The 13,395-nt window shown below is 42.7% G+C and overlaps 1 protein-coding gene across 1 annotated transcript; it reads left to right on the top strand.

Moving 5' to 3' along the window:
* Positions 1-2,763: 2,763 nt before the first annotated feature.
* Positions 2,764-5,434, top strand: RPL37 (ribosomal protein L37). The gene is made up of 4 exons (XM_079703134.1): positions 2,764-2,860; positions 3,597-3,732; positions 3,974-4,058; positions 5,319-5,434. Exons 1-4 carry the CDS (start codon positions 2,858-2,860, stop codon positions 5,386-5,388), a joined length of 294 nt encoding a protein of 97 aa, XP_079559260.1. The 5' UTR covers positions 2,764-2,857; the 3' UTR covers positions 5,389-5,434.
* Positions 5,435-13,395: the final 7,961 nt, after the last annotated feature.

Here is a 13,395-nt window from a genome sequence, read left to right as displayed (position 1 = left end):
TTTCCAAATAAAGTCGCATTCTTTGCCTCAACACCTCGTCTCCCAGTTTATTGGCCTGTCGTGCAGCGAGCAGAGTGAGCTTGGACTCTGTAAGAAGATCATCTGTTTCAGAAGTCATTCTACTCCTGACCTAAACCTGGCATTTGGATAGAAATCTGGAAATGCTAAACTGGCTTCATAGGCCTCTATAGAGCCAAGGGCCTACCTGACCAGGGCCAGAATGGTGTGATTTCCAGCACATCAAAAAGGGATAAGAGGAAAAATATTTCACTCTGATGTTTACAATTTGGGGAATGTCTGGGGTAAAAGAGACTCTGACATAGTGCCTGCCACACAGTTTGGTTCCTCAGTGGTTGCTACCTGTCCTACCCTTCCTGAAACCCAGCAGCACACTGTGGGGCCCTCCTGGGTACAAAAGCCTTTCCATGTCCCCTTTCTCTTGTTTGTAGGAAAAAGGCTTCAGCCTCCTAGATCTTCGCTGCTGTGTTCCAAAGGGTAGATTCGAACAGTTACTAATTAGGGAAGTGAGGGAATGCAGAAACAAAAGAAAGGCAGTCAAGAAACAATAGTGCAGCAATAAAGCAGAGTCCTAGTTCCTCCCCAATGGATATACATAGTAATCTGATACAAATTTTTGAGTTCTGCTATCGGAACTAAGGCCCTCAGGTGGAGGTGGAGGGTGGCTGAGCACAAGATTCCTGGAACACCATTCTCTTACCTCACCACCAACCAATCAGAAGAAAGTCACATGCCCTGCAGCCCTTATTCTGCCTTTAAAATCTCTTCCCTGAAGGAATTCCCTGGTGGTCCAATGGTTAGGACTTTGGGCTTTCACTGCAGAGGGCCAGGTTCAATCTCTAGTTGGGAAAATAAGATCCTGCAAGCCGCGCCATAGGGCGAAATAATAAATAAATGATTTAAAAAAAACAAAAACAAAAAATCCTTCCCCCGAAACCACTGGAGAGTTCAGGTCTTTTGAGCATGAGCTGCGCTGTCCTCCTTGTTTGGTCCTTTCTCTCCTCCAAACTCCAATGTTTCAGTTTGTTTGGCCTCACTGTGCCTCAGGCACACTAACTTGGGTTCAGTAACAGTCTACACTGATCTCATGTCATAACACTTGTGCTAAGCAAAATAATGATCTTCTCCAAAGATGACACAACCTGTGAATATGTTACAAGGCAAAGGACAATTCAGGTTGCTAATCAGCTGACATGGAGACTAGAGAATTATCTGGGTGGGGCCAGCGTACTTACAAGGGCCTACTAAAAGATAAACAGGCATAGTTAAAATTTAAGTTTATTTTAGCAAAAATCGATCCAAAAAGGGCAGCACCAAACCGGAAGTGGTTAGTAGCATTCTATGAGCCAGGGGAAAGACTTTATAAAGTGTGAAACAAAGAAAGGAAATTATTTGATTGCCTGTAGCTTAAAGACTAGCTGGTGGTTTGTGATTATCGTCCTTAAGTGTAAAATACAGTATTGTCAACTGTAGATGCAGTATTGTACTGCAGATCTCTAGAATGTATTCATCTTGCGTAACTGAAACTTTATAACTCGTTGATTAAATGTTTAGTATTAAGCCGTTACGTTTGTGGTAAATTGCTAGAATGGCAGTGGGGAACTAATACAACACCTGATCCAGTTAAGTCTCCCCTGAACTGCAGTTTGGTCCAAACACCCAAATGTTGGCCTTCTCTCTCTCTCTCCCCTGGCTGCACCTCCCCCTGAACCCCCTACTCCCCACCTACCACTTCCATGAGGACAGGGACTATGTCCTGTTAATGTTTCTATTCCCAGTTTCTAGAAGAGCCTAGTACTGACTAGGCACTAAATCAACTGTTAACCTGTCAAAATTAAACCTCTAATTCCTAAACGTCACCTTGTTCTGCTGGTAGTTAGTTAATTACCTTTGCCAGTATTTCACAAGTGATAGGTCACGAATTGTTTCCTTTAGAAAGCGCGCACATTTAGGATCGTTTTTCCCTAACTCTTAAATGTTTGGATATTTTATCCTTTTGCGACGGTAGGGGCTTTCCTAGGCAAGGTTACAAGTGGATTAGCGTTTATCAAGAAGGCTTGGGAGGCTTCCCTGGTGGCGCAGTGGTTGAGAGTCCGCCTGCCGATGCAGGGGACATGGGTTTGTGCCCCGGTCCGGGAAGATCCCGTATTCCGCAGAGCGGCTGGGCCCGTGAGCCATGGCCGCTGAGCCTGAGCGTCTGGAGCCTGTGCTTCGCAACGGGAGAGGCCACAACAATGAGAGGCCCGCATACCGCAAAAAAAAAAAAAAAAGGTCTGGGAAGCACCAACATTAACAGTATAGTGTTTCGAAGTACAGATGTCCAAGCTCCATCCAAAGCTGCTGAACCAGATTTCCTCACGTTAGAGTTTAGGAAACAATACTTAACAAGTTCCACGTCTGATTCCTTGGCATAACAAGATTGGGGATCAAATCATTTGCCTCTAAAGTACTATAGTTAGAAAAAACATTATTTGCCTTTCTCATCATATTCTAAGCCCAGCTCCGTCCTCCTAGCGACTTCTCAGCGATGATCAGCGTCAGCCGAAAGCTTCCGTCGGGACCGCAGAAGAACCTGGCGAAGAACTCCAGTCCCAACCCGAACCCTACACAGACGCCCACCCCGGACCCAGAAAGCTGTGAGCCCCGCCCCTCTGAACCTTCTATTGGCCCCGCCTGGCTCGGGATCCTCCTCTCGACCCCACCCACGCTACAGCGACGGACGCTTGAGAGCGGTGCACCGCGCCCCGCCGGAAGTACTTTCCTGGGCGGAAGCTTCTGAGCGCGATATAGCGGAAGTGCCTTTTCTTTCGGTCTCTTTGGTCTCGGCGGCAGAAGCGGGATGGTGAGTTGTCTGCAAGGGATCTCGGAATCGGCTTCCATCCTAGCGCCCTGCGCCGCGTTCTTTGCTGTCCGTGGGGGCCCGGCAAGGTTTCCGATAAGGGGAGCCGGTGGGCAGGAAAGGGACATGTGGTGGCCCTCGAGAGGCAGAAGAATGGCCCCTGTTTGGGAGTGCGGGGCCTGCAGTCGTGGAGCTGCAGCTGCTCTAGGCACCTTGCTTCTGCCTGACCTCTGGGGAGACCGCACAGCCCTACCCGCCTATGGGAAAGGACAGAAGAAGCATAGTTTGAAAGTGGCTCTGTAAGCCAAGGAATCGTTGGCGGTGCCCTGGGCAGGAGCTCTTAGATTTTGGAGTAGGGGTGGTAGGAAAACCACGTTATCTCGTTTTTTGCATTATATCTTTTTTTCTTCTTTTTAATGTAGCGGATTTCAAAACACAGCAGCTCTTGCAGGGGGCTTTAGATGACGTGAAATTCCGATAGAGGTCTCTGATTTAGCATTTAAGAAAAGTCAGACTCCTATGTTTATAGCATTTGAATTCTTAATACATTGCAGTCGATGTGAAAACATGTAAATAAAATAAATACACCACATTTTTTAAAAAAAAGAAAAGTCAGACTCCCACAGTTTGAGACCTTGTGGTTGTCATGAAATCTTATCAATAGTTTCTTTAACTGAAAACGTAAGAACGTGTGTAGAAATTGCTAGATTGAAGAATCGTCTGTCCCCTTAACTTGTAGACGAAGGGAACGTCCTCGTTTGGGAAGCGTCGGAATAAGACGCACACGTTGTGCCGCCGCTGTGGCTCTAAGGCCTACCACCTTCAGAAGTCGACCTGCGGTAAATGTGGCTACCCTGCCAAGCGGAAGAGGAAGTGTAAGTGCATGTTTACTAGACTCTGATAGAGAGTATCATGGCGTTGAGAATTGTCCCGTGTTTGTTTTGTACCTCAGTGGGGATGACTGAGCATTAGGCGGTCCCTAGAAGAACGGGGCATCTGTATAGCGATGAAGCGGGGTTAAAACCCAAGCAGGCATTTTTAAGTATATTGACCGACAGAGCTTACAATGTGTGTGGGGAAAACCGTTTAGAACCTTCACTTGAATGTGTGTTTTAGATAACTGGAGTGCTAAAGCTAAAAGACGAAATACCACCGGGACTGGTCGAATGAGGCACCTAAAAATTGTATACCGCAGATTCAGGTACAGTTTTCATGTTTCAGTTTTTTGTGGTTTTGTCAGCTTGCATAATTATCCTCTCAACTGCTCTGGTTGGTGGGATGAGGTGTTAGCAAGGAACTTTTTTCTTCTGCCACCATAAGCTTCAGATCAGTTAGTTTAGATCTTGTGAATCTTTCAGTAAACAGTAGTATGAGCTATACATGCTGGGGCTTAGTTGGAGCTAGACTCCAGAAAATGTGATGACATTTGTTAGCATACCTACATTTCACTTTCCTACCAAACTTTGTCAAGGTAATCGTGCATAAAGGAGACTTTCGGGTTTTGTGGCTTTGGGCAAGTCTGCTATAGAAACCTGTCAGTTGCTATTGCGTTTGTATAGAAAGAAATTTTATAGTCTTTTATTACTTAAAGACGGGCCTTAGAGTTTTAATTTCAGCCCCCGTCTAGACTAAACAAATTGCATTTTAGTGGTAGCTTTTGAGGGGTTAACCCACGTAAGGTCTCAGCTGAGGTGATTTCTTTGTTGGGGAGGGTGGTTGTCCTGTGCAGTGTAGGATATTTAGCAGAATTTCTGACCTCTACCGCTCAATTCCAGGTTTTCAAATTTTAAAAAACCTCAAGACAGTTTGGGGGTTTGTAAACAACACCCTTAGATGTGCTTGTGTTCATGTGCTGAAGTGACCTTTCTTTGCGCTTTGCACTTCATAATGTATAAGACTATTATACAGTAGTATAGGCTTAGGATTCAGTGGTCTGCTAGTTCAATGTAAGAGTTAAGAGCATGAATTGAAGCCAACTTTAACCTGTCTGTCCCTCAAAAGAGGGATAATGGTACACTACAAGTAGGTGTTAATATTAAATGAGTTAAGATATAGAGTAGTTAAGCAGTTGAGAAAATGTCTACCATTAAACACATTGTTTTTCCTTGGCTAAAGGAAAGTAGGATCTCTGGCTCGTAATTTAAGAACCCGTTTTCACAGATGCCTTAGGAATCTTAAGTGGTGGGGAAATACTGGCCCAGTGATCAGTACAACCAAATACGTTGCCCTTTTTTCTTTCCAATTAAAGTTATCTGTATTCCTGAAATGGCTATCTTGAAGCAGAAGGAAGTAAATACTGCAGCTTATCAGTGATGTAGTAAAAATAAATGTCTGAACATATGAATTCAATATTGATTTCAGATTTAACTGAGATAAGCTCATAAAAATCTGTTATAGCAACAATCAAAATGTATGCGTTGGCATTGCTGAAGTAACTGTTCTTGTTTTTAACACGGTGCAGGCATGGATTCCGTGAAGGAACAACACCTAAACCCAAGAGGGCAGCTGTTGCAGCATCCAGTTCATCTTAAGGATTTCAATTATTAGTCACGCAATAAATGTTCTGGTTTTGAAAAACTCTGGTGTGCTAAGGTATTTTTAATAGGCTTGTATCAATGATTTGTATAGGTTTGCGAATGGTACAGCTTAAAATCAGATTTACTTGTTAAGTGGCTGTTTTGGAACAGTAACTTTTGAACTGGGTTGTGATACTGCTTAAGAGGACAAGGAACAAGCAGAATTCCAGGATTCCTTCAAGCTGACAACACTGGCAGATGATGTGAAGAATATAGTGAATTTACATAGTACAATTCTTAGTACAACACATATTGATGTTTAAAATGTTAGAGTGAATGAAAGAGCATAACTTAATTTCTTTTAGGAACATCTGTGGTCTTTGGGGAGTGGTTGTCAAATCATTACGATAGGCTTTGGAGTACTGATGAGAACGTGAAGGATAGGAGTTAAATGAATTCTATTTTAGAAAGGTGATTTTTTTCTTTTTTCTTAAAATGTTTACTGGAGTATAGTTGGTTTACAATATTGCGTTAATTTCTGGTGTATAGCAAAGTGATGCAGCTATACATATACTTTTTCAGATTTTTGGAAAGGTGATCTTAACTGTTGCTTGGCACCTAGGTAATAGGCTGTGCATGCCGTTTAAGGTGGTCAGCTAAGTGAAAAACTAAAGCAACCTGCTCAGTGTGAGTCAACAACAAAATATGGAAGAAAGTTTGTAGGGCCACAGGCAAATGCAGTGGATTGAGTAGAATGTAAAGGAAGGCCAAGTATAAACTTATATTTGTAGGCTAAAGGCAATTGATAAATAGATCCCTAGAATTACTTTAACCCTTAGCTGGGTGATCATTGATTTTCGGTGCTTTGAATTTTTTTGCCTTGCTTTCCTAGTTCGAGTGTTACTGCCATACAGTTTTTTGGAGTGAAGACAGGGCTGATTTTGTTGGACTGCTGAATGAGAGAACAGAACATTAATTAAACAACATAAGTGTTGGAACAACTGGCATAAAATAGCAGTGTGGCCAAGCTGTGCTGTCCTAGCTTTTAGCTTCCCATTGTATTAAGTATAATGTCCTTAACCTGACCTTGAAGGGGTCTTCATGATCATCACTGCCTCACCAATCTTACCTTTAGAATGCATTCCCAAAATTCTAGCTAATTCCTTTCCTCCCGCTTTTTTCCTAACTCATCCTTCAGGTCTTAGCTTATATTTAACTTCTACAGAAGCCCCTGCTGATCTAAATCTACATTGGGCTTCCTCCCAATATGTGAGACTCAACATAATGACTCAGTACTCTGTACTTTAGGGATGCATAATTGAGAGCATGGTTCCTGGATCCAGCTGACATTCGTTAGTGTGATTTTACTGCTGTGCCTGTGCGCAGTTGTAAGCTGGAGGTCTTATGGGCTTCCGAGTTCAGTGAGTGAAGGTGCTTCTACAGTGGCTGCAGCCTAAAGTTGGTATAGCAGGTTCAAGTTTATGAAATTGCTTTTGACCTACAAAAATAATGGTTTTAATATATTTTGGCTTCAGAGTACTGAAATAATCTAACTTGGTGTTAAGATCTTTCTGAAATCTTCTAGTGTTACTAATGGTTGATTCTTGAGTGATGGAGAGGCCCATTAAGATAGGTAATGCCCAGGATGGAATAAATATTAGGCCTTGAGGTGAGTGGGCACTGACCTGAAGATGTGGAATTTCTAAATCCTGGGCCAGAAAACAGTTGGCACAAAGGGGTTGTGAGAGAGGTGGGCAGTGATGCATTAAGAAAGGCCTGTGTGTTTGAGTGTAAGGTGAGCTTATTTCTTGTTTGCCAGTGCCTATGACCCTTGACAGGTTGGGTTTCAGTGGGAAATTGTCTGATGCAATGGTAAGTATCTCCATAGATCATAGGTGGCTCACAGACCAATTGAGGCTGCTCCAATCACAGTTAAAATTAATTTTAAGACTTGGGGAGCAGCAGTGGGAGAGAGATGGAGCTAGGTTAACACATTCAGTATAGAATGCAAACAGGTGGATTCAGTTCATTGAATACTGGTTTGCAGGAAGTTGGCATCTGACGTATCTCATCGTGTCCTGAGGGTCAAAGTTGGTTTGGACAGTGGACCTCAATCTGACAAAAGATGCCTGGGGCCTGTGCCACAACTAAGGAATTTGTGTTTCTTGGGCAGAGGGTACTCAGGACCAGATGGGTGTCACCAAAGGGTATCTCAATCACAGAAACTGTGGTTTGTCAGGTTGAGAGAATGTCAGGGGGTTGGTAAGAAGAATCTAGAGGGGTGAGGATCAGGTTGTGGAAGGTCTTGAGTATTATACTAAGGAGTTTGGACTTTAGCTTGAAGCAATGATAAATCTTGGAAGGTTTTAAGCGCACACAATGGCATGATTAGTTATCATTAGCAAGATTAATATGATGGTGATGGAAGGTGATGGTATGGATGTGATATGTTTTGAAGCTGGAAAACCAGGCAACAGGTTCTTAAATAGTCTGAAAATCATGAGGTCGTGGACTAAGGTAGCAGTGGGGCTGGCTGTAGGGGGGATGTCTCTACTGAGAACATGTAAAACTTGAATCAAAGGGAGTAGCTTCCAAGCCCCCTCTTGCTTCTGTATCATAGGCTGTGTGAGGCTTCCATGGGATCACATATATAAAAATATAGTGGGACTTCCCTGGTGGTCAAATGGCTAAGACTCCATGCTCTCAATTCAGGGGGCCTGGGTTCAATCCCTGGTCAGGGAACTAAGATCCCACATACTGCAACTAAGCCTGTGAGCCGCACCAGAGACCCAGAGCAGTCAAAAATGAATTAAAAAATAATAACTTAAAAAACAGCATTGTGTCTGCAGTAGGCCTCAAATATTGGAGGTAGGAGTCTTAGATGTTTTGGACTAGGGGGCAAGGAGGTGGTGCATTCATTGAGAGGGAATATAGGGTGGAGGCAACATGGGGGGAAATATTAAAGTTAGGTTTTGTTGCCTGTGGGATACCAAGAGGAAGTACATTGGAAGAAGTGAGTAAGCCTGGTGGCCGTTCAAGTGGAAAGCCTGGGCTAGAGGTCTGCATTTGGAGGTAATGAACAGAGTTGTGAAAGGGAACTGATTTTAGGGGTTAAAATGGTGAAGATAATTTAAATGGAAGTATGAGGTGATGGTGAGACCTGGTAGGCATTTAGAAATGATGAGAAAAAAAGGACTTCCTTTTTTCTTTTTTTTTTAAGGATTCAGTTTCTTGACTGATGAACTTCAGTAAACCATCCTTGACTCAGTAATGGTTGAAACCATTTGAAAATACAGATACTCTAGAAAGAAAAGACAAATTGGAGAGGCTCAAGGAAAGATTTGGGGAGATGTCCATAGGAGACACGAGGAGAGAGAGTGGTTCATTAATTTGTTCAACATAATGCATATGATGATGCTACTATGAGCTAGGCAATGTTAGAGATACAGTGGGAGCAACAACCGACATGGTTGAAGTTGACAGTTGACTCTAGTGGTTGCAGAAATAGCCCAGGACATAGGATAGGGTTGAGTCACACAAACCAAGTATTGTATGTGGCTGAAGCCAAGGAGAAAAAGATTTTAAAATTAAAAAAAAAAAACTTCCGGGATTTGCAAACTTGAGGTTAGTGTTTATTTCCATAAACCTTGTTTCAATAGAGCATCAAGAACAAAGCCAGCTTGCTAGAGGTTCAGGGGAGATTGGGCAATGAGAAACTACAAGTTTAAAATTAAACACACTTTTGGAAGAACCTAGATGTTCTGTGATTCCCTTTCATCTCTGTTGATACAGTGCCCCTTATGAACCAGATCTAGTGACCTCTGTGTGCCAGAAGCAGTTCTAGGCCAAGGAGATACAAGTGGAAAACAAGGCAGACAAGAAATCTTTGTCTGACAAAGATTTCAATAGCATGTGTGTGTGTGTGTGTTGGGGGTTGACAGACCTAGAACGGGTAAGCAATTTCGGGTAGTGACAAGTGCTGTGAAGACAAAGATATAAAGAGTGTGATAGAGTGGGAGCGGAGGAACCTTTACAAAGGTGGTTAAGAAAGTTAAATCATGGGAATTCTGTGGCAGTCCAGTGGTTAGGACTCTTCACTGCTGAGGGCCCGGGTTCAATCCTTGGTCAGGGAACTAAGATCCCAACCCTAACTTTTACCAAATTAAATGATAAGGAGCTTTCTCTTTCTCATTCGTACTACATATGGATTATATTTCATTTTGTTGGGGGTTTTTTTCCTCAAAACAAAAGGTAGTTCAGATCATAAGCTGAGAAGCACAGGGCAGAGGCTATAAACCTCAGGAATCAAGAATGGAACCTGAAGCAAAAGTTTCCTTGTATGGTAAGGTAGAGGGATATCTTGTTCAAAGAAAGTACCAGTGAAAAAAAATGGTTCTCATGTATGCAGGTGGCTTGTAGATTACCACAGGCATAGTATGTTGATTGAGGTAAAAACACAGTTCTTATTTTTGTGTCCTCGTCTTTATACAGTGGAAATATGGTCCTGTGCCCCAGGATGAAGACGTGGTCTGACCCTTGTTCTTTTGGATTGTTTACAGATAACAAAAAATATTCTCCAGTCATGATTAGTTGTGAAAACAGTTTTATTTTAGTAAGTTATTTTTTTATTTCAAATAAAATTTCCAGTCCTGTGTTATAGTCAGACTTCAAAATTGACTTAACCTTATCTCACATCTTCCAGCTTGGGCCTCCTTTGGGTTGGAACCAGCAGTGGAGAAGGGGGCATGGTCCCTCTGATCTCAGCCTTCTCCCTGTATACATTCTCTGGGGCTTGTGAGCTGCAATTGCACTCCTCAGTGGGTTTAAGAGTAGACAGGAGGAGGAAGGAGAGGTGGGGGGATGGGGGATGGTTCTTCCTTGGCTGGGTGGGTAAACAGTGTCTGGACCCTGCAGATGATTAAACTTTTCCTCTCTTGGGCATTTGTATGACCTCTCCTGTAGTTCCCATCTTAATTCAGAATAGTCTTTTGTGATTCCTTCCTAGCCCCTAGGATCCAACCTCTTTCTCCTGAGGTTTTCTCTACCTCTGAGGGCCCTATGGAGAGGATTCAAAATTATCCCATGCTGTTTATCCCTCTCTCCTGAGTGGCCCACATCTTGTCCACAGGAAACATTCCCACCTCCCTAGCCTGAACAAGTTCTTAAGTGCAGGGACATCTCAGGCAGCAGCACTCTCCTGGCCCCCCACCAAAACAGTTGCAGGAAGCAAATTTCAAAGCCTTCTGAGTGGTTCCTTTGAAGTTTCCTTCCCTAGGTTTAGAGCTACAAGGTAGTAACCCCCTTTTCCAGGAAGGTTGAGTTGAATACTTAAAACTCTTCAAAGAAATTTCTTTACCAGTCTTTCCCTTGGACCCCTCTATATCCTTGATCTGGCTGAGGATTCTAAAAGCTGTGACCAGATGTAAACTATTATAGAATGGATAAACAACAAGGTCCTACTGTATAGCACGGGGAACTATATTCAGTATCCTCTGATAAGCCATAATGGAAAAGAATATTAAAGAATGCATATATATGTATAACTGAACCACTTTGCCGTACAGCAAAAATTAGCACAACATTGTAAAACAACTATAATTCAATTTAAAAAAATGGTTCTTGTATACATTTCCAGTGTGTGTGTCTGTCTGTCTAATTTGGTACTTCGGGCCCACTGCAGTGAAAGCGCCAAGTCCTAACCCCTGGGCCACCAGGGAATTCAGAGCCCTAATCTAATAGTGTTACATTTATATAGCTCTGCAAATAAACATCTAGCACGTGTAAAAAGTGTGATTTGCCCTCAAAAATGTTTAAAGTGATTTGAACTCTAGAGTTACTATGTGGAGGAAATTAAGGCCTGTAGGGGAAAGGTCTTTTGTAAAAAAGACAACTGATAAAACAGGGTATTGGAGAAAGGTCCAGCTTCCTTAAGTTACGGCAAGTGGTAGAGGTGGCTGAGGAAGAAGCAAATGGGATTAATACCAGGTGGCCAATAGTTCTGTTTCAGAAACACGACCATCTTGGGCAAATGGGAGGAAGGATGGCTTGTCAGTAAATGGCTTAGCCACCTCAAGAGTGGAGAGGGCATAGAGCAGAAACTGTGTATGGTCCCTGTTTTGCAGGGGAGCGGCCCTCAGAGAAGAAGCAGCTCCCCAAGGCAGGAGAGAGACAGGAAGCAGGAAGCCTCAGAGAGAAGTACTGTTCAATTAGGATGACGAGAGAAACCTCTGTGAACATACACCTCTGAGGTAGCACAGCATGGTGCAGTGCTTTAAATTTGCAAGAGACTTGAGATGGTGTAATAAAACTTTATTTTGGAGAGGAACAAACTAAGGCACAGAGAGATGGTGAAAGGTATATATTTTCTTTTTCTGGTAATAAGGATTCTGACAATAGTGAGTGTTACTGGAATGCATTTAATACAGACATTGTACAATGTAAAATTCCTTTTGTAGAAAATTTGTCTTTATTAAATAGAATACTTACTCATCTATGGCCTAGGTGTGGAACCACAGTGCTAGTCATATATAGTACAGACATCTCATTAACATATGTAATTTTAGCACTGGATTAACTCTTTAAAGGTAGTAGAAAGCCATTTTCCGGTCATCTTGATCAGAGCAAATCTGCCCTTTCCTGATTCCTGCCCTTCCCCCAAAAAAAGTCCTATGAGAATATACTACAGGGTTTTAAATTTTTGAACAGCTCTAAATTTTGAATAAATTTCACATCAGAGACAACTCTTCGAATCTAAGTAGATGAACTATAGGCAGATTTAAAGACTATCACATGGGACTTCGCTAGTGGCGCAGTGGGTAAGAATTCCAGTGCAGGGGATACGGGTTCAATCCCTGGTCTGGGAAGATCCCACATGCCGCGGAGCAACTAAGCCCGTGCGCCACAGCTACTGAGCCCTCGCGCCTAGACCTTGTTCTCTGCAACAAGAGAAGCCACTGCAATGTGAAGCGCGCACACCACAACGAAGAGTAGCCCCCGCTCTGCACAACTAGAGAAATACCACGCAGAGCAACGAAGACCCAACACGGCCAAAAAGTAAAAATAAAAAAAATAAAGTATCACATGATGCCTTTTGGTATTTTTCAATTACTTGAATTTAGACCAATGCTAAAATCTGTGCAGATGCAAGCACAGAAAGTCATTTAGTATTTGCAAAATAAGAAAACTTCAGTTATTGCTCAAAACATGGTAATTATATATATATATAAACAGAAATAACATGTAAAGTATAAAAATACAAACATCCAATTAAAATAGCTGGTATACCGGTGAGGGTTCAATGAGGAGACAAGTCACATAGTAACTTGAACAGGAAAAGATTAAGGGATTAGGGTAATAAGGGATTGGCTAGGAAAAACTGAAGTGAACTCTTCAGGAAGAGCAGAAATAAGAAGCAGCCACTACTAGAGCAGAGATAGAGCACCCAGGATGAGGCCTCCCCACCCCCGGAGTTGAGATCCAGATGTCTGAGAAGATGCAGCATAGCTCACTGGATGTTGAAGTGTCTTGTTTCTGGGACTTGCTGGGAAGCCACCAGAAGGATGATGGCGGGGAAGCCATTCATGGGGAGGTGCCTTACCCAACAATGTTCTGTTTTGAAGCTGCCTGAAGGGGGTCCAGGGAAAGCTGGTCATTAGAGGCACCTAGCCAGTGCACAGGGCAGGAACCTGGCAGTGGAGAAGCCACCAACACTGCAGGGGCCCGGCATTAGGAAAGCCCCCATACTGTGGGAGCTTGGTCCTGGAGAAACCGTAGGCCTCTTTCTGAATCACCAAGAATCATTTTGATGCAGCTTAGAGCTCTTTGTCAGATTCAATCTGAGTAAAATCTGTGCTGAATTGGCCAATATAAATGTCTGTAAAATGTGCTAGACAAGCATCTAGTATAAATATAACACGAGCCACAAATGCAAACCACATATGTAGTTGTAACTTTTCTAACAGCCTCATTTAAAAATGTAAAAAAGTTAAAGCTAATTTTAATAGTATATTTTATTTAAATTTA

Source organism: Hyperoodon ampullatus (genome assembly GCF_949752795.1).
Source record: "Hyperoodon ampullatus genome assembly, chromosome: 4".
Classification (NCBI taxonomy): Eukaryota; Metazoa; Chordata; class Mammalia; order Artiodactyla; family Ziphiidae; genus Hyperoodon; species Hyperoodon ampullatus.
Note: the sequence above shows the minus strand (reverse complement) of the source record. Positions and strands in the feature narration are given on the sequence as shown.